General features: G+C 43.6%; 1 protein-coding gene and 2 long non-coding RNA genes across 4 annotated transcripts; 1 reads left to right on the forward strand and 2 right to left on the reverse strand.

Moving 5' to 3' along the window:
- Nucleotides 1-5,931: 5,931 nt before the first annotated feature.
- On the reverse strand, nucleotides 5,932-9,812 carry LOC132459741 (uncharacterized). Its single transcript, XR_009526288.1, has 3 exons — nucleotides 9,222-9,812; nucleotides 8,988-9,101; nucleotides 5,932-5,957 (listed from the first exon to the last, which is right to left on the reverse strand). It is a non-coding gene; the product is annotated as an uncharacterized LOC132459741 (long non-coding RNA).
- A 230-nt stretch (nucleotides 9,813-10,042) lies between these two features.
- LOC132459740 (lymphocyte antigen 6E-like) lies at nucleotides 10,043-11,601 on the reverse strand. Its single transcript, XM_060054475.1, has 3 exons — nucleotides 11,317-11,601; nucleotides 11,086-11,190; nucleotides 10,043-10,916 (listed from the first exon to the last, which is right to left on the reverse strand). Exons 1-3 carry the CDS (start codon nucleotides 11,363-11,365, stop codon nucleotides 10,756-10,758), a joined length of 315 nt encoding a protein of 104 aa, XP_059910458.1. The 5' UTR covers nucleotides 11,366-11,601; the 3' UTR covers nucleotides 10,043-10,755.
- A 10,253-nt stretch (nucleotides 11,602-21,854) lies between these two features.
- LOC132459053 (uncharacterized) lies at nucleotides 21,855-23,689 on the forward strand. Of its 2 annotated transcripts, none has more exons than XR_009526094.1 (5): nucleotides 21,855-21,908; nucleotides 22,209-22,292; nucleotides 22,446-22,571; nucleotides 23,298-23,381; nucleotides 23,514-23,689. It is a non-coding gene; the product is annotated as an uncharacterized LOC132459053 (long non-coding RNA). The 2 variants fall into 2 exon arrangements; XR_009526093.1 differs by having other exon boundaries at nucleotides 23,304-23,381.
- Nucleotides 23,690-25,375: the final 1,686 nt, after the last annotated feature.

Raw genomic sequence — 25,375 nt, forward strand, 5'->3', positions numbered from 1 at the left:
TACCTAGAGAAATGCGTGAGTGCTCACAAAACATCAACAAGTCAGCAGTGTGGCACAGGGTGATCATTTCTGATAAACAGTACAAAAGCTGAAACTATTAGCCAGGAGTGGGAAAGATGCAGACGCAGACGCAGACGCAGACGTGGGAAGCAATAAGACGCACCAACACACAGTTGCCTGTTGCAAAATGGTTGAGTTTAATATAAATAGATTTTTCTATGCCATTTTGCGTAACTTGTAGTTTATGATGAAGAAATGTTACTGGGGTTAAGGTTAGGGTAACGCTAAGGGTAAGACACAGTGTTTTTGCAACACAATATTTCTTACAATAACAAATTCCAAAGTTTTGATGACTCAAGTAGGAAACTTAAGATACCTAGAGAAATGCGTGAGTGCTCACAAAACATCAACAAGTCAGCAGTGTGGCACAGGGTGATCATTTCTGATAAACAGTACAAAAGCTGAAACTATTAGCCAGGAGTGGGAAAGATGCAGACGCAGACGCAGACGCAGACGTGGGAAGCAATAAGACGCACCAACACACAGTTGCCTGTTGCAAAATGGTTGAGTTTAATATAAATAGTTAGGGTTAGCTGGTATGGCGTTATCTGGTATGGCTATAGTCTAATGTTAGCTAAGTTCGTGTTGTTTTGTCATGTTAATCGCTAGTAATAGTAAGTCATTTGTAGAAATATAGCCTATCATCACAGACTGTAGGAATGTCACCCACCCTCCATCACGTACGACACTGACGCTCGTAATCTGTAGTGCAAGGGAGTTCGTGCACAGATCCCTGAGACAAACGGCTACGCGCACACATACAAACCCATAGCGAGTGACGTAGGACGTAAAGTCCCGCCCAGGTCGAAGTGGCGTCGATTTAGAGAGGGGCACTATGGTGGACTTAAAATAGGGTAGGTACATACATGTTCCCTACATGTTACTCCCGTATACCACAATGCAATGCGGTCGTGTTTTTCCGGAGGAGAAGAAGAAGCTGAATAACCGCGAAAACGAATGCATTTAATGATGGAGTCTCTGGCTTTCGTTTAGAAATGTCAACAATTTATTTGGGATTTAGCATAGAATATTTAACATTCAAAATTAATAAAAAAAATACTTGAACAAGGAAATGTAACATTCAACATCAATACAACCTCCAGCTTTCCTCGTGAGTGCCTGGTTTGTTTACATGATGTGGGCGCATCTGTCTGCGTCGCACAAATACCCGGCGCATTTACTGACGCAAATGACGTTTAGAAATGTTCAGCGTAGTGTCCGAATTCTCGTTCCCTATTCCCTATATAGTGCACTATATCATGTACACTATATAGGGAATAGGGAATGAGTGTATAGGGAACGATTTCGAACACAGCTCATGAGTACACTTACAGGAAGTACTATCCGTACTCACTTGAGTACGTTAATTTTTCAGATGTGAGTGCTGTTCCAAATCGAGTACTCCGTGGTGCACTAACCGGAAATTACGATCACGACTGCCGCCGCGGCTGCTCCCCCGCAATAAACATCCCGCTTTGAACGGTGAACTCTTTACGCCTAGCAGCTATAAAAAGCTATAAAAACGATAACAACTACAAAATGACTCTATTAATGCAGGCTATGTGGAAAATGCGCCGACTTTGGCTCAGCCTGGCTCCGCCTCTTCCGCTACGTAGCTAAGACAAACGAGCTGTGTTCGAAATCGTTCCCTATACACTCGTTCCCTATTCCCTATATAGTGTACATGATATAGTGCACTAGGGAATAGGGAACAAGAATTACGCTGAATTTATAAAACCGCGTGATATCGCGTGATACCGGTGCCGTGTTCCAACACCCGTACTTCAATGTGTTCGAAATCGTTCCCTATCATGGATGTAGTGCACTAGGGTGCACGCCATTTTGTAGGGTGTTCGAATTCTCAGTGGTCCACACTGGCTGTTTCCCAATGTCAAGGAAGCATGCTCAACGGCCGCCCTTTTAAGGACGCTACGTCATAGAACGCCGACAAGCACTGTTCCAATGTTGAGGACACTCAAAAGCCGCGCCATTTTTGCGTCCTTTGTTTTTGAGAGGGAATAGGGAACAAAAACACTACGCTGAACATTTCTAAACGTCATTTGCGTCAGTAAATGCGCCGGGTATTTGTGTGACGCAGACAGATGCGCCCACATCGTGTAAACAAACCAGGCACTCACGAGGAAAGCTGGAGGTTGTATTGATGTTGAATGTTACATTTCCTTGTTCAAGTATTTTTTTAAATAATTTTGAATGTTAAATATTCTATGTTAAATCCCAAATAAATTGTTGACATTTCTAAACGAAAGCCAGAGACTCCATCATTAAATGTATTAGCTTTCGTGGTTATTAGGGCAAACAAGGTGTCCTTTGACATCTACGTTTCGAGGCGATTGCAACAGTGCCACACATGATCATATTTGAATATGTTTCGGGGTAGTAATTAGCTGTCGATTTTGGAGGCCTTTATCAATAATGACCAGTGACCAATGACCAATGACCAATCCACACTTGGGATTTAATTTACATTTGATTATGTGTTTACAGTGTCACATAAAAATATTATGTTATTGATACATGTTGGACAGATGCTTTATTCCATGCAGTCGTGCCGTCAGTGGACAGTATGGAGTGACGGGATTAAATATAGGCTAGAGATTTTTTTTAAATTTCTATTCTAAGGAGATGTTTCCGGAGTTATAACTGAGAAATAACGCAGTTGACTTAAATTATTCTGATTACATAGATTTAACGCATGATACGGGTTGAAATTAAATTTATGAAGGGCGATGATAAAACAATCGTTCTTCTCACTCTACAATTCTTCTGTCTGACTTCAGTTCACCACCCCACCATCTGTGTCGCCAATTCTCCTTTTCCTTCAAACCATGCGTACGCATGGGTCAGAGTTTGCTTAGGGCTGCGCACATTCTCCCGTCAAGTAGTTTTTTTAATATATTTTTTCTTGGCGTGGAAAGTCACGTAGGCCTACGCAAGGGCGTCAGTTTGTTTTTAGAAGTGGTGGGGACAATAACCATAAGCTTGAGTGTGGTCTGAAAAGTGCTGGGTACCCTTATGTAAGCTATTCATCCATTCAACGCTGCATTACAATATGCTGTACAGTGTACAGTGGAAAATTAGTATTTGAAGCTTAAATCAGTATTCGGAGCTTCGTTATTTATTTTTTTCACGTACGTGACTTTACCAGAGCGAGGGAGGGAGCAGGGAGGCAAACTATAAGCGTCAGCGACACCAAGCAGAGAAGCGAGAGAGGTGGAGGAAGAATAGATATCTTGTTTCCCTTTACTTTATAACACAACATTAGCGGGATCTCTGGAGGAAAAGTAATACTTAAAACCTTAGCTTAGTTGTTTGTTTACGTTCGCTGTACAGCGCCGCGCCAATCAACTGTGACTGGCTTGCTGCAGAGCGTGAGCGTCTTGGGAATACCCGGTCAATATAATGGATATCATATGGACACATAAGACAATCAATATTCGGTCCATTTGTTAAGGATTTATTGTAGAAATTCCCTGAAAAGATGCACGTTCCAGGATGAATTGAAAAGCTCCCGTAAGGGCTGAGATGGCAGAGAACAGCTGATTTGGAACAGAGCAACAGCTGTTCGCTTTCACGGGGAAAAACGAAGGAACTTCAACCTACTTAGGCCTACTAATTAACGTTCAAAAGCTATTAAATCTTCAACAAAATATGCAGATACTGTCAAAATCGGTTCCAGGGAGTATATAAGGATTATTAATGTTGTTTTTTTATGGTGTTTTTTTCATAAAACCCAACGAGTATTCAAAGCCTGAAAAATGGCATTCGGGCCAGCCCTATGAAGATCCTATTCGAACAATAAAAGTTGAAAACCACAGTTTGTGTTTTGGCTTGTTTTTCAAAACGGCGTTGGAAACACCAGGGTATGGCTCGGGATATGTAGGCCTAATACAATGCATACTAACTGGAGCAACCAGAATCAGATCAAAATCGCTTAGGACCGTGGGTAACCTTTGGCCAGGTCATCACGATTCACGAGCAAACAGAACCAGCAGCAAAGTTTACGTAAACCAATTTCTTACCTTATGTGGCCCTCCACATGCAGGCTAGATGACGTATCCATATCGATATCCAGTGTCACAAACATGCTTTTTATAGGAAGCAAAAGGACCGGCTATTTTCTGAATAAAAATGTCAATTTTGGCTGTCTGTCTTGAAACTTCTCCAGTGCGTTCACACCAAACGCAACGGGACGACAAGATCCCATACAAAGTGAACGTATAGACGCGTATCGGGCGAATTTTTTTGATTTGTCGCGCCACACTTTCGCCGTGCACAGGCGAGCGCGCTCACGAGGATTTGTGGCGCGACAAATTTAAACTTTGACACGAATTTCGCGTGATGACAGCCAATCAGCGTTCAACAGCGTGGCCACTGAGTGACATGTGTAACGTAACAGCCAATCAGCGTTCAACCGTCAAACTCAGCGCAGTGCAGTCCGGGGTGTACTGCAGCATGGAGGAGAAAGTGATTGTTGCCGTTTGCGACTCTCGGAGCTCTATATATAATAGTATATAATATAATATAATTGTATATATAATATCACGGCCAAAAGCTCTGTGTGCCTCCGGATGGCCATAGCGCGGGGAGCTCATAGGGATTGGGCTTCTCGGGAGTCGGGGTTTGTTTACCGGCGTTGCTATGGGTTCTGGTCTTGTGTGTTCCAACGGTTTATTAGGTAGGCCTATCTAATAAATGATGTCTTCGAGCGCGCCTATCGCATGATTTTAGACTCGACGATTTCGGTTTAGTATGTGGGGATTTTTTCAGTCGCAATTGGTTTGCACATTTTTAAAACTGGTGGGGACAAAATTCGTATTTCAAATAGTGGGGGGGACATGTCCCCCCCGTCCCCCCCGGAATCGACGCCTATGGGCCTACGCCAATTTCAGCCCCTTTTTGTGCGTAGCCTATTGTCCCATTTCCACTGCAGGGTGCGGAACGGATCGGATCGCAAAGGTGCGGTAGGGAGGGGGCGGTATAGCCCAGCTCAGTTCCGAGGTCGCGTTTCCACTGCCGACAGTACCCTTGGTGGTAGCCCGGATGTCGATCGCCGCGGCAGCTACGTAAACATCGTAAACAACGTCTTCCTCCCCAAGAATGCAGACGAGCGTCTCCACCTCCTTGTTCGCCCAAGCAAGCTTTTTACGCGACATGTTAATTGTAAAGAATAATACCTCGAGGCTACTGTTTGTTTGTTTTTATCCCCGCGTCACCCGGAAGTGACGATTCTGTCGACCAATCAACGGAGGGGGGGTGTAGCTAGAATTTCACGGGACCCTTTCAGGCGTCTGGTCTCGTTTTGGGTACCGCAACGGAGGAGTCCCGAGAATGGGGCCGGAACGGGTACGGCAAAGTCCGGGTCACGCCCACTTTTGGCGGTGGAAACGCGACCCGACCCGCACCTTTGCGATCCGATCCGTTCCGCACCCTGCAGTGGAAATGGGGCATTAGCAACGGTTATAAATGAGACCCCTGGCTACTACACGCTACGCTTAAGCGTAAATTTAAAAAAAAACTAAATTGGAACAAACACGTTATTAGGAAGTTGTTGAGGAATTGCAGTAAAGAATATTCTTAGGAACTTCGTAGAAATTCCTCTTCAGAAATGTAGAAACATCCTTACTATACCGACAGTGTTATGTTCCTCTTTCTTATGAAAAATGTAATTATTGTACGTCGCTTTGGATAAAGCGTCTGCTAAATGCCCTAAATGTAATCTAAACGCAAACATAAGATAGACAACAGCAGGACAATGAAGCTTGATCCGATGCTATTGCTGATATTCCCAAGGTTACACAAATCGCCTTCGCAGCAAGCTCCGACTTTTCCCAGGGCACACAAACCACTGAATTGACATCCCTTGATCAAGGTTTCCCCTCCAAAACATTAAGCATATATTAAGCATTATTCTTATTTTATTGAATATTTTTTATTTTTTGATTTCAATATCCGTTTGGTAATACACTAATGTTACAACCGGTAGTGGAAATGAAGCACTGAGAACTGTGTACATTTTTTGTTTGTTTTTTCATTTTTGGAAACACATGGATTTTCATCAATACTGAAATTCAAGTAGTTTCACCGTAAAATGACATGTTTATAACGACTTTCGCCTCTAGGGCGCAGCCATGTTTTAAAAACGCAGGCGCTACGTCATCAGAATGGTTGGCTCCATATATATCTATGGTTGGCTCTTTAAAATAAACATGTCGGATATTGGAAGAAGAACAGGGGGGTCCTTTTGTATTGCCCCTGGCTGTTCAAACGAATTTTATCGGTTAAAGGAGAGCGGTAGAATAGTTCATTTCCATGTAATTCCCGTCAAGAAGCCTGAAGTGCTCCGAAGATGGTTAGCTGCATTGAAACGCCTCAGCCCCCCAATGGGACCAGGGCAGAGAGTATGTAGCGACCACTTTATAGAGGCTGATTACATCGAAGAGGGAGCTTTTTCTGAAGATGGGAGATTTGTTCGCCGTCCCACCAATCGCCTGAAGCCAGATGCTGTGCCAACTATTTTTAATTTTAGTGGATATAGTGCTGGAGACACGGACATACCCGTCAGATCGGACCCGGGCGGTGCTCTTATGCGCAGCGAAAGAGCGCAGAAACGTGCTTGCCAGGCAGAGGAACGAGAGGTCTCAGGTGATCAGTGTAGTCCCCTTACTCCCTCCGCACAAACCAGGGGCGTTGCTAGACCTAGAGTTTTACTGGGGCACAGGCCCCCAACTGCCAATACTTATTTTATTTTATTTTCTTACGTGGGCACAATATGAAATAGATGGATACAGAAGGGTATGTACGAGCTTCAAAATCATTGTCAGTGTCATACTGTAGGCTATATTAAAGCACTGGTAAAGGTAAAGATTCAAAGATAGATTCATGAGTACCGTACAATGATATGTATTTAAACACATACACATCTCAAAGATTTACAAATAAGGTAACTGACAAATAAACAAAAAGTCTCTTTATGGCCTTCACCTCTTTATCAGGAGAAGTCTACACATCTATATTTATTTAGAAGCTGTGTGGAAACAGCATAATTTTGCCAGAACGACATGGACTATAAAGGCCAGAAACAAGGTTTAAAATATAATTTCTGACTTAAGGTGAGGTGGCTCATTGTCACCAATCAACCTGGAAAATGTTATAGAACATCAAAGCTCTTAAATTTAACTAAATAAGGCCATACACTACTGCATAGAGCCTTTTTAAATTATTATTTTTTCACTATTAAGCTGTATCGCCACGCCTTCATGGTGGCAAAGCGGTCAATAATTTGGCTTAGACTCACTTTGCATAGTTGCTCCCTTTCAATGGACAAAAGAGAAAGTTGGTGAAGCCTTCCTTGCCCCATGGTTGACCTAAGCCAGGTGTGGAGCCTTCTCAACACACTGAAAGATTGCTCACAACTACAACTGTTTACAGGAATTGTGAGTGCAATCTGAATTATCTGTTTCAGTGTTGGGAACATTGTTGGATCCAGTATGTTAAAAACACCCTGTCTATCCATAATTTCCTTTTTAGTGTTAAGGAAGTTTTTGGCCACTAAAACTTCCTCAAATTGTGAAGATTATTCATTTTCCGCGTGTGTGTGTGTGTGTGTGTGTGTGTGTGCGTGTGTGCGTGCGTGCGTGCGTGTGTGTTATAAAACGACAGGCTACAGACGCTCAGTATTGAAAAACTGGTGCTATTTATGTGGGCAACATTCTCTAACAGCAATCAAGTTGTCATTGTTTGTGTCAAACAAGTTGTGCATTTGTTGTAACGTTAAAACAGGAGATGACTATACTCTGCGCTGTTTCCAGCTCCCGTGGTTTCCAACGAAACATTCAGAAGAGTCACGTGGACGAATCCGGAAATAACTGATTTTTTTCATTGGTTGTTGCGTTAAATCTTACCCAGATACAGTAGTGCTATTTTCTGATTGGCTTTTATGTGGCCCCTTTCGTTTTTTGATTGGCTGGTAAGTGGCAGGCTCGACTGAAGACTCCCGAGGCAGCAGGAGATGCACTTGATGAATCCTGCCGATTCCATAGCGAGAGCGGCGCTTCTGCAGATTAATTTAATGATGATCAATGGAATTTTACTGGGGCACTGGAGACTTTTACTGGGGCACGTGCCCCAGTAAAAAGGGCCTGACGACGCTCGGCACAACCCATCAAGACTGTTAGTTTACCTGCTGTTTATTGGGTGCTCCAGTGTTTCGGCTCGGATGTCCCTCAGCGACAGCATTGCGACCTCCAACACGTCTCGCTCTAATGACAGCATTTGGCACGTCGGATTGGACGTGATACATCTGATATTTTTGATGAGATGTCCCAGGTTCATTTCATGGCAGCATACACTCTCCATGTCAGTGGACATAGGGACACAAACCCCTCACAAGCACCACCGATTGTTTCCTGTACGCTCAGATACATCTCTCTCTCCTTCATCTATTTCTCCTCCATAGTCAGGCTCTGTTGGGGGCACTAAAACTCCGACTTCTCTTACTGGCTCAAAAGCCTAGGCAATTGGATGCCTGCCCTCATTGGTGGGTATATCCCATTCGTCCATATCCATTTTGTTGAGGCAGTAAGCTACCTGTGAGGCTATGAGCCGCTATGTAAACAACATAGAATGTTAATACCAACCATTCTCGTGACGTCATCGTATTCTGAAAACGGAGATGGCGGCGCACAGGCTGAAAACATTGTAATTAATGCAACGTGTTTGTGCTTCATTCTGAATAACGGGACATATTTCCGACTTTATTTGTATTTATGGTATATTTAAATATTTAACTAGTGCTATAGACATGTTTTATTTGATTGCTTCTTTCCACTTTAAGAACAATACACTGTGTATTATAAATACTTCAAGGGCCGTCTCAGACATTTATTTTTTTCCAAAGGAAAAGTTACCAAGGCCAGTCAGATCCAGGCTGTAACAGCGATCCATGGGGATGGAACATTCTTTGGTCTCAAGGCAGGAGAGGGGGTCTCCGGCGACACACGAGTAGCATTTTATTCCCCCAACTCAGAAACACATTGTCAATGCATCCCCGTAGAGGCAGGGTGAAAGCCCCCCCCCCCCCCCCCCCCGCTGAACGGATTAAACAAATAACATAAAAGTGAGGTGTTCAAAAAATGTGTTACCGGTTGATATTGTCAAATAAAGAACGAAGAGCATGCAAATAGCCCATCGTGGAAGCAGGAGATAAATGATAGCGCTAGTGGAAGGCTTTTAACCAAGGTGTGGTAAACGCCCTGTATAGCCTACTCTATTCCTTTGAAAACGAAACTTAAAAAAAGGGATTGGTCTACTTGATACTAAAAAGAAAGAAGTCCCAATGCACAGCCTTTTGATTCTCAGGTGCTGGTGATGTGCAGTCAACAATAGTAGGCTATATCAAGTCAAAGAAGGATAAGATCATGAAATTAAAGTATGAAATGTCCCAACGTTTTAGACAAAGAGGGTATGATGAAACACTTATTATTGACCACTTATCCTACACCTACGTATAGTGACTTTTGTGTCTGAATACTCCACTGCATCAAAGCAGGTCAAACAAATCGTCATAAGCATTGGACACTTTTAGAATTTGACCCCAGTCTAAATCATTTATCGTCACTCAAACGTCGCTTACGTTTTAAAAGAGGAAAGACCATTGCCCCAATGGTCTTTCTGCGGCTGCCCCTAATTCCGACTCCTCTTTGTTCCGACGTCTCAATGGTCCGAAATATTTCCCATTAGATCGACATGCCACATATGCCGACGGTTATACGAAAACGGAACGCATTGTTCCGAAGGGCCGTTTGTCCGATGGAGCTATTAAAAAATATAAATGGATTTTTCATAAAAATAATGACTAGTATTCTCTAAAATTAGGTGTGTCCAATTGGTTTAAGCTTAAGGTATACATAATATGGTATACTAATAATATATGGAGTTACTGGGTCACAGGACATTGAAGCCATTGAAAGCAATACAAATATTTATTTTTCAAATATTTAAGTATGAATTACATTAGCAATCAAATATGTGTGATACATGAACAATTTAGTAAAATATTTAAATCATAATTTCCACTAATACAAGCAAGTCAGCACGAACGTGCATATTTTTTTTTCAGTTCACATAACATCTTTCCAACATGATTGTACTAACCTCCATGTGACATAGAATAAATTTGCCTGGGTTGAACCAAGCCTTTCGCCTGTTTTGTTTCTAGGTCAGACATACAAAACTGCAAATTTACATTTATTTTCTCGTACTTTGTGTTTGTTTTGCAACCCCTATTCAATTACCTTGTCCAAAACAGAAACGGCATCACATATTCTAGGGTCATTCCTTTCAACTGTGCTACACGTATATGCCTTATTGTTTATCAATTGGTATTTATGATGTGACAATGGTTAAATGGAACAATCACTGGTAGTATCCGTAAAACAATAGGTATATTAGGAACTTTGTAGAAATTCTTCTTGAGAAAAGTATAAACACAGAAACATCCTCACTGTAGGCCTAACAGCGTTATATTGTTGTTTCTTTTTCGTCCGACAAATGTAATAATTGTAAGTCGTTCTGGATAAAAGCATCTGCTTAAGGCCCTAAATGTAATCTAGATGCAAACATAGTCTCCAGACATAGTCTGGCCCCAGGTTTCTAGAGTGCATGCAGACCCACTGATCAGAGGAAATACAGTGCAGCGGTAGACAACAGCAGGAGGATGAAGCTTGATCCAATGCTATTGCTGGAATTTGCAAAGTTACACAAATCGCCTTGGCAGCAACCAGTCCCTGGCAGGGCACACAGACTACTGAATTGACATCCCTTGATCAAGGTGTCCCCTGCAAAACAAGATAGAATTATTCATATTTTTTATACTGGCCATTTCAGTATCTGTATGGTAATACAGTAATGGTACAATTTATGATCTTAAGAACACAAATCAGGTGTATTATAAATACTTCTAGGGTCACCTCAGAAAAAAATGTTTAAAGAAAAAAGAAAAGTTACCAAGGCCAGTGGTGAAACAGCGATCCATGGATGAGGGACATTCAACGGGCTTAAAGCAGGAGAGGTAGTCTCCAGAGATACACGCGAAGCATCTTAATCCCCCAACTACACAGAAACACATTGTCAATACATCCCCGTAGAGGCAGGGGTGACAGATCCCCCCCCCCCCCCCCCACAGAACGGATTAAACCAACAACATAAAAGTGAGGTGTTCAAAAAAGGTGTTCTTACCGGTAGATATTGTCAAAGAAAGAACGAAGAGAATGCAAACGTAGCCCATCGTGGAAGCAGGAGATAAATGATAGCGCTAGTGGAAGGCTTTTAACCAAGGTGTGGTAAACGCCCTGTATACTCTATTCCTTTGAAAACGAAACTTAAAAAAAGGGATTGGTCTACTTGATACTAAAAAGAAAGAAGTCCCAATGCACAGCCTTTTGATTCTCAGGTGCTGGTGATGTGCAGTCAACAATAGTAGGCTATATCAAGTCAAAGAAGGATAAGATCATGAAATTAAAGTATGAAATGTATGAAGGTATTATTGTAGCAAAAGTCTTTAGCACCTGTAACTGCAGAATTTGAATGCGTACACTAAAGTCACAGTAAATTTGAAGTCGTATATATTTATTTTGCAAGTGTACTCTAAAGTCACAAATGTGTAACAGTACATTTGTAGTTTTATACCATTGTAAACACAAAATAGGGTCTACGAGTACGCAAATCTGTGTTACAAGTGCACAAATCCTTTTGCTACAATTATTGCAGCGCAGTTGGTGCAAAACACATTCGCACACCCGTGTTTCATAATCTGAGAACATGCCCAAAAGGTGTGCATTCGTAAACCCAAATTTGAACTAATGCATCAGAAGATGCACATCTGTGAAAACTTTCCTCACAAATAAAATGATAAAGAACGCTATGTTGATTCAGCATTTCAATGAGCGAACACAAATCCAATTTTACAACTGCTCGAATCTGCTCCTGCAAGTCTCAGCAGTGGGGTTTTTTGCAGGTTGTTTTGCACCACGTCTAGGTGGTAAATGTGTAGCAAAAGTATTCGTATCCGTGCCAGAGCGTCCGTGGGCGGGACAAAATAGTCCCGCCCATAATTTCCTAATCCAATGAAAATCGCCGGCAGGGATGCATTTCTCAAATTACACTGGGACCAGTGACGGCTGGTGGTGATTTTGGGTGGGTGGGCTAAAGAATGCATTACATTTATCAATACTTCACAGGGCTCCAGACGCCATGAGGTCACCTTTATATCTCTGTTCATAACTTTCATATAATGTGAATGATTTTTAAACAAGATTAAGGTGTAGAGAAAGGCATGTCTTTATTTGAAGCACAATTATAAATAAAAAGAAAAATAAGGTGTTTAAAGTGCTTCACTGAGCTGAAATTGAACATTTCGAACTAAACCATTAAGCAAAATAAAACTTTTTTTGTGCTTAAAGTATTACACAATTAAAATGTTGACTGGTCTCCCTTTGCGCAAAATGCGGCTGTAGACGATCACACACTCTTTGGTAGAGACGTCTGTGTCGCCGTCAATCATGAAGGACATGTAGGCCTATGTGGCGTTTCCGACGTCCGCAGCTGTCTTTTGCTTTAAGGTGTCGCCCATTAGGCCTACTGCAATGAATTGTGCACATGCCATCTCATTGCTATACGTCGGGTTGATGTTTAATCCATTTCTCTTCATGAGAATAATTTCGGATTTAAATTGAGAATGGCAACTCCTCTTTGGCAATGTTGTATGCAACATTAAATGAGATCATTTCCGATTCCTTAGAGAACCTTATTGTTACTGCCTGTCGCTGAAATGCAGCTTGGAGAGGGGCCACTATCTCTACACACTTGTCACGTCATGTTGTGTTATTTAGACAGCTTTTTAAATGTTTCGATACGAAACGTAGTTGACCCGCTTACAAATGCACTATTACCGGCCATATTCTGACCGCACTCCTGACAGTAAATCTGTACATCGTTTGGTTGATGTGTCCCCAATCTTTTCACTTCCAATTTTTCCTCCAAAGACATTAAAGAAAACCGATTAGAAAGTAAATAATCCACTTCATTCATTTTCATGCTAACGCCCGCCATACTGCACTTGCGCTACTGTGCTGTGATTAGTCGAAGGTCACTGTACTGTACTGTGCTAGGTCAGCCTTTGGGCTAAACTAATTTAGACCAAATGGGAAGCATATGAAGGGGGCGTGTCAGGGCACCTGTCAATCAAACGTCAATGGAAGTTTACGCTACTGCGCTTGGGCTGAATACATTTAGCCCATTCACAGGAAAAAAACGAAGATATATATATCCTGGGTTTTTCTGTCACTTTTTGGTGCTGTTGCTCCTTTAGGTTCTACCAAAATTTAAAATAATATGTTCTAAGTTTTTAATAATATTTTTTTTATTTTCACTGTAAGAGGGCTTAGCCCTGTTAGCCCATTTATACCAGCCGTCCCTGACTGGGACCCATCGCGTGCCAGCCATGGAGCTATAAAGATCGCAGCATTCTTAGCGCGGGTACGTTTCTTTCTGGAGAAGTGAAGAGGGCGTCCTACTGAACGGAGGTGGGTATCCTACATTATGTTAAATTAAATGACTTAGTTCAAGTGAATTCTCCCCAAAGTATTGCATTAACATTTCTGAATTTATGTTATGGCGACCATTAAAATACATTGAAGGACATTTGCGGCATGTTAATGAAATACTTTGGGGGGAATTCACTTGAACTAAGTCATGTAGAAGAGTCCATGTAGAAAAAGTAGAACGACCAAAGGTTACATATGAGAGCAGGTCTGGCTTGCTACTAACCACTGTTTAAGGGTATTTTTAAAGGTGGTGTAAGTGGCACAGTCTCTAACATGAGATGGTAATATGTTCCAGGACTGTGATCCTCTGATGGACATCACCATTTGACCAAATTTGGTCTTGCGGCGTTGTATTTCGCAGTCACCTCTAGTTAGTGCTCAGGGGCCGTATTCACAAAGCATTTTATCTTACCGCTAGGAGTGCTCCTAACTCGCGCTAAAACATTTTACGTAGGAGTTTTTTCTTAAAGGTTGGGTATGCGATTTGCGAAACGCCAGCAGATTTTGAAAATACACAACTCAAATGGTCCTACCCCCTCTCCTTCAACGCTGACTCTGACTCCACCCATTCCAAGTACCTGGACGCGCAATCATGCACGAGCGCGAACAGAGATGCGCGAGAGCGAGCCAGGCTAGCGTAGGTTTTCGTTTAACAACATGGCACTACATTCAGCTGTAAGTTGCACCCAGTACCGCGGGAAGTAGGGGTGCTGGGGGTGCTGCAACACCCCCTGTCCGAGGCCCTGTCTTATCACAGAAAACGATCATTTCTAAAAACTCCGGCCAAAGTGAGATTTCTGAAAACGCCGGTTATGTGTTGTCGTGTCAACGGGGAGAAACGGGATTTTAGGTTCTGAAGCGTCACATTATGCACCAGGAAATGCTTAACGTCATGTGAGCGCCCGCTGTACCGTATTGGTCCGAATATAAACACAAACCCCATTGTAAGACGACCTATATTTGGAAAAAAGATTTGAAGACCAGATCTTGTTTTTATGAATAAATAAATTGTATTCATTGAAATAATATACGAAAATAAAAAGGCATAGAATAAAACACTGCATTGCCACTAAACAGTAGTGCAAATAGGCCGTACTGATGTGTACACCAAAGACTATTCCTGACACTCCTCTCCCCCGCTGTGTTCGCTCTGGCTGTGGTCGCTCCGAACTGTTTCGGCCCGTGGCAAAGCGAGTCATCCTCGCTGCTGTCCAAGGCATTTTGAGACGCAGCATTTATTTAATGCTCATATGACCTAGTGCTGAAAAAAGGTTATATGAAAAAGTGTGAGGGTAGCGGTGGTGCGCTAAACTTGTTCTGTGAGCAGCTGGATGTGAACCATGGTGTGAAGAAAGTGAACACAACGATCGATTTTCAACTGTGCGCGCATGCACTGGTGTAATTGAGCTGCGCTGCTATAGGCCTACATCTTTTTTATCAATGTAACGAGTTGCGAGTCTAGTGCAGGCTGAGTTTTTTTTTCCAGCACCCCCTGCTGAGAATACGTTCTCACGGCTATGGTTGCACCAGATGTTATAAACATTAAACGGTCACATAAATCATTACTATTTTTAGAAAATGTATGTTTGTTTCATATAATTGTATTGGAAGTCCTGGTTTTCACTAGGGTTGCTGCGGTGTGGACATTTTCACAACGAGTAATACACTCGTCTCAACACGGTATTACCGAGTATAAACGGTATAAACTTTGAAACTATGTCAACCGCCACACAAGCATCGGTTTTTAGACCCTTCTCGTCCTTCAGTTGCCGCCAACGTTCGAAAGCAGCGCCTAGGATTATTCTTGATTTCAGTTTTTCTCTTTCAGCGTTTTTATTATCAATTACTCTCTGAAAAAGAGTTTTCCTTCTCTTTGCTGGTGGTGGTGGTGGTGGTGGTGGTGGGGATGGTGGCGTCTTGTCTGCCATGGAAATTGTCTTCTACTGCTAGGTCCAAATGTGGATTAACTAGTTCCAGTAGCTACCGCAGGATAACAACAAACAGGAGCTTGCTCTGGGTCACGAGCACTGCACGAAGGGGTCGCGCGTGGGGCGCGGGGGAGGGGGAGTGCAGTACGACCGTTTGATTGACGTACTTACTGTCCAATGCAACGAGGTGGCAATCCAAATGATTGGCTGGAGTTTTTCGAGCCCTGCCCGTTCCACAGATGATTGACTTGTTTAATTTTCATGTCAGTACTTCTAACTCAGTGGCTGTAAGCGGGGTATGATAAGGATTTCAAGTAATTTTGCAAAAATGGCCAAAAAAGCAAATTCCGTACCCAACCTTTAAAAGTTATTCACAAAGCCGCTGAGACCTAGTCTTACTAAGGATAAATCACAAAGAGTGAACTAAGAGTGACGCGCCGTTGCTATGGATTACGTCAATTCTCATGCACGAGTTTAGAAGCAGTCAGTTCGGTGATTGGTTGTTCAGACGAGCCCACTGAATCACCGAAAAACAAGGAAATAGCCTAGGCTAGAAATGAATTCCTATTAAGTAGTTATAGTGCAGTTAGCAGAAAAAACAATGACAATTTTGTGCAGACCACGATAATGACGTTGTAGCCTGCACGTTCAAGAGAGAGAGAAAGCAAACAATAAAAATACGTAAAATATAAAAGAAAATAAATGTTATGAACTACACAAGTGTTGACTGATTTGTGCCACCTAAAATGTGTTTTCAAAGTGATCCCTAAATGCCGGCCAAATTCATTGTCATGTTGATCGCCATCATCATCATCATCATCATCATCATCATCGTCTGGCTGTGGAATGTTCCTCCGCTTGCAGAGGTTGTGTAGAATGGCAGATACAGTAATGACTGTGCTTGCCCTCTCTGGGGTGAGGCGTATTTCGCCGTGGAGGACATGAACCGACGTTTCATCTGCCCAATTCCTCTCTCCACAACATTTCGTGTATGTTTGTGTACTCTAGCATATATGGAAGAAATCAGTAAACAATAATAAATATGGATTCAACAAATAAAAGGCGTCAAAGAGCCAATACGATGTGTTTTACACGTAGGACTAAGCGTAATATGCGTAATCACTTGCAGGTTATACTTTAACTGTGCTCCCGGTTGTGGATTGAGGTAGGGTGTCTAGAGCCACGTCTTGCATGGATAGTCACTGTCTCCCAGCAAGTGACACCCAACTGGTACATCTCAAAAAGCTGCCTCAGACCGCTCTCCATTAAAATGCGCGAATCATGGGTAGCTGAAGATCCAGGCCACTTTGCAACAACATCCAGGCTATGTTCAAATTTGCATCAAAAACAACCTGCGTGTTGATGGAATGCACTTTCTTCCTATTGACGAACACGTCCTCGTCTTTTGATGGCGCAATTATTTTTATGTGCGTCTCGTCAATAGCACCGACCACACCGGGCATACCTGCAATTGCCATGAAGTTGGCTTTGATCCTGTGTAATTGTTGAATGTCCAAAGGAAAGTTTATGGCACGGCTGACTGATGGTTGCGATATTTTTAAATCGTCGGCATTGCAAAGTTGCATTGCACCTGTTGCTAAATAACGTAGTATGGCCAAACATTTTATTTCGGGACTAATCGGATTATTCCTGTTAGTCTGGGATGTTATTGCATTGCGATTAACTCCACAACAAGTTTAATACCCTAACATTTCGTCTCGCAGGCATTTACGATTCTTTGTGAATAGGTCTTACTGAGTTAGGAGTCCTCTTGAGGACTTTTAAGCTCTCCTAGACTTAGGTGCTACTTTTAGGCCTAAAATACTTTGTGAATTGCTCCTAAATTTAAGAGTGACACGCCCATTATTTTTAGGAGTTACTCCTAAATTCGCCAGTTAGGACCTACTTTTAGCCCTAAAATCCTTTGTGAATACGGCCCCTGATCTTCCTCAGGATTTAACAATCAGGGACCCTTCATTCAACCTATGGTCTGATGCTCTCGGGCGTCTGTGTGTGTGTGTGTGTGTATGTGTGTGTGTGTGTGTGTGTTTGTGTCTGCGGGTGTGTGTGCGCGTGCGTGCATCTGTGTATTGTTGGGTGCGTGTCTGTGTGCGTTTTTGTGTGTGTTTTTGTACATGTGTTGATGTTAATTTTTAATGAGAGAATGTGCACCAGGCAGGGACATAGCTAATCATGCCGCTACAATGTTCAGTATTAAACTTTATTTCCTTTATTTTTGTGAGATGGAAAGATTATCAAATCTTATAGCTCAGGGACATCTAGGCAGTGTTTTCTCTTCATGTAAAAACCATGAAACTGAAATTCTAACAATTTCTGTGTATCTTTGATGAAAGCATTGAGTAAAAATAAATTATTTCGTAGCAATAATTACATCAAATATAACAATAATAGTAACTAAGTGTTTAGAAACATTCTATTTACTTCCATCTTTCTTCTACTATGTTCAAAGTTATTCTATGAACATAGTTTTCAATAGAATATCTTTGTGATGAAGGTGTCCCAGGTCCAAGAACCGGGCCCAGTACTCGGGGTCCCAGGGTCCGAGGGAGGGGTCTGGCCTCTCAGTGGGGTTCCCCCCACACTTGGGATCAGAAATTGGTAGAACACCTGTATGCTAATCATTACCCCCACCTCCCAACCCCCTGAGTCATCGGGCGCTAGCCAATCGACACAGGGCTTCCCTCACCTCCGTCAGGGTTGGGTGTTCACACACCCCCCTCCTTCAAGGTGTCATTTACATTTACTTTTGTAAATGAGCAAGTTAATACCACTAAAAATAGTAGCGACTGGTAAAAGCTGTCTTAATTAATAGAATAGTAACATAGTTTCATAATAGTTAGTCATCTGTGAGATGTCTTTTTAAAATGTGTGGCTTTTTATAAACGCGTTTCACTCTGGACCGATGCTGAAACCACATTAGGATATAACCCATATATGTGTCACTATACGGATAATTATGATGTTTTTCATATCAAAATAATGCTCTCGTTATGAAATAGCTGCGGATTCATAGAATAATATATTAGTGAAACGTCCCTTTTAACACTTTAAAATTTCACAGCATCTAACCAATACCACATCTAGGCCCGGCCCACACCCCTGTCATCCCCTGTTAAGTTGTGCCAAAGGATAAATGGAACCATCATAGTATGTGTAAAACAATGGGTATATTCAATTAACCTTATAAATGAACTCACAATTTTCTAAAACGTTTATTTTTAAATGGTTTTATTTGGGAGGTTGATCAGGTAAGCATATCAATTGATCTACACAGTATGCTAGTTGTACATGTGTCACTATAAAGAGAACGTTTTGGAGAGAAAGATGAATGAATAGAATAAGCAAGACAAAAAAGTGATCAAGATAGCAAACAAACAGTTGTTCATGGACAGAACAAGCTCATGATAATGTATTTGATACTGTTTTTCTTAACTTGTAATTACTTCTATTTACCATAGTTTTTCATCTCATTTTAAGGTGTTGCTGCAACTCACTGATTCAATTGTGTATTGATATTATAATAAAGAAAAAGAACATAGGTCCAAGCTGCGAAACGCTATGCATAACTACAAATTAGTTCATCCCTTGTTAGGATTTGACCTTTTCACTATAGAGATGACAAGTGATTGATTTACACGTATCCACAGAAAAAAAATTGGAAAGACTGGAAAAACATTTCTTAAAGAGCCCATGCCATTAAAATCACATTTTTCCTATTGTTTGTTAAATAACATAGGTCTGAATAAGTTTGTGAGCTGTGGTAAGTTTGAAATCTATGCAGTTTGTCTGCTGAATGCAATAGGCAATGAAAGGAAAAAGGCAGAAGAAATGAGCCGATCTGGATAAGGTGACACTGTGACGTAGCGTTGTCAAATTATTATTCATGGCCCTGCCCACTTGGTTGGTTCGTAACCACCCACAAGAATTCTGAAGGAGTCGTGATTGAGCTAGTGCTAAATGCTAATACGTGTACGGTAGTTGCTTAGTTCGTAGTAACAGGCTAGTTACAGAATTGTGAATGCAATGGCAGAACGACATCGAAGTACATGAACTGCGACATGCTGCCTGCCGCCGGTTGCCGCGAGGCACCACCGCCGCAAAGCACCACCGCCCGGCAGCGGGCTATGGAAAGCCAAGAAGGCCACAATCCAGACCTAGAATGGAGCGGTAAAAGTGCAAAACCGCACGGATTCCGTACGGTTTGGCAAGAATTCCGTACGGAATCCGTACGGTTTCCGTACGGATTCCGTACGGTTTTGAATGACTAATAGCCGCGGCTATTAGTCATTCACTCCGGCTATTAGTCATTCACTCCGGCTATTAGTTATTCACTCCGGCTATTAGGTATGCAGAACGAGCCCCTCCCTCTTCTTTGCTTGACCACTAAGTTTGAAGGCTGTCTAACCAATCAGAGCTGCAGTGCCTCGATGTTTCGCTGTAACATAAAGCTGTGTTGTCTTTACTAGTTTCACTACAATGTAATGACCACCACTAGCTAGTGGAAAATACATTTGTGTCTAGTACAGCGATATATATATGTTAGGCTATATATTGAGATGGCAGTGTGCGAAATACCCGACAATATTCGGGGATGTCCTCATCCCCAGATTGTTCTCGATATGCAGTAGCCAGCTAGGCCATAACATTACATAACATGAACATGAACTGAATAAATGCCAGGTATATAGCATATCGGAGACTGGCACACAATCAGTGCATTTGCAAATGAGAGCCTGCAGTATGACCGATCTTGTGACATGTGGTCGGAGAGAGTCGTGTGTGTGTGTGTGTGTGTGTGTGTGTGTGTGTGTGTGTGTGTGTGTGTGTGTGTGTGTGTGTGTGTGTGTGTGTGTGTGTGTGTGTGTGTGTGTGTGTGTGTGTGTGTGTGTGGGTAGAGCAAGTTGTTGAAGGAAGTGTTTCTACTTGACGTTACAATATTTCATGGATGCAAGCGAGCCAAGACAATCAATCTATATCTATAGCCTACATGACAACACACACACACACACACACACACACACACACACACACACACACACACACACACACACACACACACACACACACACACACACACACACACACACACACACACACACACACACACACACACACACACTCACACACATGAGTTTCAGCTGAGGCAGAAGACTGTTTGAATAATGTTAACAGTCAAATTTCAAATGTGTGCTGTTGAATTCACAGAATGTTCTACCATTCTCCTGCATAACACATTTTCAAGTGTGTGCATGGTTCTTATTTATCTTTTTAACTTGCAGTGTCTTCTATTCCTCTACATTTTACACCAAAAGCCAGTACTTTGGTTCAGAATGGTTTAAAAGAGGCGTCCAAAGAATAATCCCACCCACTGCTCAACTACCACCCCTGTTTGTTACAGACCCAATGCCCTTGGCTGATGGAGGAACTGCATCTGGAGGACGACCATGAATCTACCTGCCAACAGGTGGTACTGGTTTGCACTGGTTTGCTTGAACTGAACATGGTGGACATGAGGCAAATTCCCTGCTTTTTGCTCCAGACCAGGACTCTGTGAGGGGTGGTGATGGAGCCGTGCTGAGGACCCGCTGGTGAAAGATGTCCCTCGTGGGGGGGCAAGGACAGCCGACCCTGAGGTGATTATACCTTACACTGCCACCTCAATGTGAAGGAGTAGGCTGCTAGACTAGCCACTCCACCAGCCCTACCACGGTCTCTTCAGCCATCGTTTTGATCAGAATTATTTTGAGAAAAAAGTCGCTGGGTTAATGGAGCTGTGAGTGAACAGGATTTATTCACTCACAATTTTGCTCTCCATGTGAGGCTGCAGCGTCTGATTTCTCACATGAGTTCTGAAAGTTGTTATTCTGTAAAGGGGACGTATTATACCACCAGGTGTGAGTGTGATTAGCCTAACAAGCGGTTTTGAAAATCTGCCCCATATGACATCACTAGTGGGCGTGTCCACCTAGATCTGTGCTGTACAGATCATTCTACCAGCCTACCCAGTGGACCGAAGTAAACGTTGCTCATCTATCCAGCACAGATCTAGGTGTACACGCCCAGTAGTGATGTAATATGTGTCCGATTTTGGAAACGGCTTGTAAGGCTAATCACACTCACACCTGGTGGTATAATGTCCCCTTTTAAAATGAAGAAAAACTGTCTACTGAGGTGTGCGAATGTTTTTTTTTTTTTCATATCCTGATTGTATCGCTGACCCACCAGGATCCGCTCGGATCTACGATCGCTAGGATGCGACTGCAGAGGTCTCTGGAAGGTGAAGGACAGCTGTGGGTCATCATTGTGTTCAGTCATGTGACCATCAGAACTAAGTGATTCAATTATTTATGGAACTGAACAGCATTTTCATCAACTAGAATATTTCAGTGTTCTGACTTAAAAGATTACAAACTATAGCTGCTTTGCATTTGCTTTAGTTTCTATGCAAGTTGGAAAGAATAAAACAAATCATATTCAATGCTCTCATTAACACTCCAGCCAGGGCTTTGGTTTAAACTGGGCGTCACAAGAATACCCCCCCCCCCCAATTGCTCAACTACCACCACTGTTTACACAGACCAGGAGTCCTTGCCTGAGGAGAGCTGATGGAGGAGCCGTGCACCTGGAGAACCATGAGTCTGCCTGCCAACAAGTAGTACTGGTATGTTTGCATGAACTAAACATGACTTGTACTGGGAAACAGCAGTTTACTACCAGACATTATAGCAAACTACCACTGATGTCAGACCATCAAACTACCACTTTGATTGTGCCCAGACATTGAGGCCAAACGGCCCCGTTTGTCCCCAAACAGGAAGGCGGGGCATAGGGAGGTGATGGAGGACCTGCCTGGTGAAGGACGTCAGGGTGGGGCGAGTGACACCCGACTCCAAGGGGATATCCACTGAGGAGAGAGCTGAAGGAGCCATGCATCTGGAAGGTGAGTCTGTTGCTGATGGAACTCTAAACGGGGTAGGATGGGGTGTTGGGCTCTCCATCAAATGGTGCTGGGTTCCACCCCTGAGTTCTCAGACTACATGGCATGGCGCACTTCTGAATTCACTGGTGCCGTGTTCCAATACCCGTACTGTCCGCACTTACTAGCCAAAATTTGAGTACACAGTACGTTCCAATTCAGATCCGGCGAAAAGAAGTATACTTCAAGGACCCGGATGCCGTACTCAAAACGGGCTAATCGTGAAGTGTGGATCAAAGGACACTCCCCGTACTCAACGGCAGCCATCTTAGCTACGTAGCGTAGCGGAAGAGGCGGAGCCAGGCTGAGCCAAAGTCGGCGCATTTTCCACATAGCCTGCATTAATAGTCATTTTGTAGTTTTTATAGTTTTTATAGGTTTTTATAGCTGCTAGGCGTAAAGAGTTCACCGTTCAAAGCGGGATGTTTATTGCGGGGGAGGAGCCACGGCGGCAGTCGTGATCGTCATTTCCGGTAAGTGCACCACAGAGTACTCGATTTGGAACAGCACTCGCATCTAAAAAATTAGCGTACTCAAGTGAGTACGGATAGTGCAGATAGTGTACTTCCTTTAAGTATACTCATGGAAGTACGGGTATTGGAACACGGCACAAGACTCTTTGGCTCGGACGGTCTGCCAGATAACTGAATCGTTGTGTCCTTTTGTATTCATATCATCCGTCTTTGTAAGGTGCAGTTGAAATGCTGTGTCCAGTCTGGGACACACACCTGAGCTGCGTCAAGCCTGTATCTCTGACCAGCTGGAGTCCCTTAGGTCAGTAGCCCACTGCTGAAGATGACATGGATATCGTGTTCATTGACTACAGGTGTAATAACCTTTTGATAATGTGACACTATCTAGACAGTCAACTGAACAATATGCTGTTTTCCTCTGTCCACATTTCAGTGATCAACAACCGCCACTCATCGCTGGCCTGTGGATTCATCTCCTTCACTCACACAACGTGACCTTGGCCTGTGGATTCATCTACTCCACACTCACACAACAGGACTTTGGCCTGTGGATTCATCTACTCCACACTCACACAACAGGACTTTGGCCTGTGGATTCATCTCCTCCACACTCACGCAACGTGACCTTTTCACCATCTGTTGCACGTTTGGATGCACCTAGCGTGTTCCATCGAGGGTTCCTTCCTCCCCACGGTGGGGGGTTCCTTGTCCTTCAAGGCGTCGGGGTTCAGTGTTAGGGACAGAGTTAGGGACAGATGGCTGCGCTGGATTCACGATATACGCTTTGTGATCAAAATGGGTTCGGACATTGGACAAAACGCTTCCCAAAATGTTTCAATGTGCAAACGATTTTATAAAATGTATACTCATGGTGTTTATATAAAATCGTATATAACAAATTCTACCTGGTTGTGTGGCTTTTTCTGCATGTTGTGCATTATGTGATGTTTAATACTGACCATAATGAGTTAACCTATACACATCTACCCTACCCCCCCCCCTCTACCCTCACCTTGACCCCCCCCCCCCTCTACCCTCACCTTGACCCCCCCCTCTACCCTCACCTTGACCCCCCCTCTACCCTCACCTTGACCCTCACCTTGACCCCCCCCCTCTACCCTCACCTTGACCCCCCCCCCTCTACCCTCACCTTGACCCCCCCCCCCCCTCTACCCTCACCTTGACCCCCCCCTCTACCCTCACCTTGACCCCCCCTCTACCCTCACCTTGACCCTCACCTTGACCCCCCCCCTCTACCCTCACCTTGACCCCCCCCCCCCCTCTACCCTCACCTTGACCCCCCCCCCTCTACCCTCACCTTGACCCCCCCCCCCCTCTACCCTCACCTTGACCCCCCTCTACCCTCACCTTGACCCCCCCCCCCCTCTACCCTCACCTTGACCCCCCTCTACCCTCACCTTGACCCCCCCCCCCCTCTACCCTCACCTTGACCCCCCCCCCCCCCCCTCTACCCTCATATTAGACATTCTCTGATACTATTGGCCGAGGCGGCGGGAAGCATATGGCGAGTGGATAGTGCCAAACCTAAGGATTCCCTGGAAGAGCCGAAGGAGCAACCTACCCTACGTCGCCGTGGGAACGTGTGAAATTTTGAATGGGACTGCAGACAGAGACCAGCAGCGACGTCACGGCGGCGGCATGGAAGATCCGTCCACCGGCGGCGGTGTCACGGCGACGTACAGAAGGAAATTCAGACAAAATGTCTGTCTACTCTCGACGTGTGGATAAGTTCGTCGCCACTAACGCCCCGTGCCCACTACCTCCGTCAGTCAACGGACCTGGGAAGGCGTGGCTGACTGATGGGGGAGTAGTCTTTGCAGAGGAATCCGTCAGCCAATCAAATCGCTTCGCCGGGTTCTTCCCGCTACTTCCTGCTTGTTGCGATGCAAGATGACCCGCTTTCCCGCTTTCCAGTATCGTCAGAGCCCGAGTCGCGTCACAGTGCTTAAATTTGCATACGCGATCTGATTGGATGACGGATCCGTCGCTGCCAAAAAAGTTGAACATTTTTCAACTTCTTGACTGAGCCGAAGGCTCCAACGGAACGGACGGATCCACAATGCATTGCGCGTCCGTCCCCATTCAAAGTCAATGGGGATCAGTCAACGGACGGAGGTAGTGGGCACGGGGCGTAAGACGCCTGCTGCCCTACGTCGCCGTGAGAACGCCTGAACTAGGTATGTGGCCACAAAGCGCTTCATTGTGATTTTATGACTTAGTTTAGGATTTACTAGTGTTTTATACAACCAGCACATTTATATCACTTGGAACAGC

This window comes from Gadus macrocephalus, chromosome 6 (genome assembly GCF_031168955.1).
Source record: "Gadus macrocephalus chromosome 6, ASM3116895v1".
Classification (NCBI taxonomy): Eukaryota; Metazoa; Chordata; class Actinopteri; order Gadiformes; family Gadidae; genus Gadus; species Gadus macrocephalus.

Bases quoted from the DNA above. Each gene is read 5' to 3' on its own strand.
- LOC132459740 (XM_060054475.1), bottom strand. From the start codon at position 11,365: ATGGGCTACGTTTGCATTCTCTTCGTTCTTTCTTTGACAATATCTACC. The intron at 11,191-11,316 runs GTAAGAACACCT...GTTTCTGTGTAG, and splicing joins TTCTTTGACAATATCTACCG to TTGGGGGATTAAGATGCTTC. The intron at 10,917-11,085 runs GTAACTTTTCTT...CTTGTTTTGCAG, and splicing joins CTGTTTCACCACTGGCCTTG to GGGACACCTTGATCAAGGGA.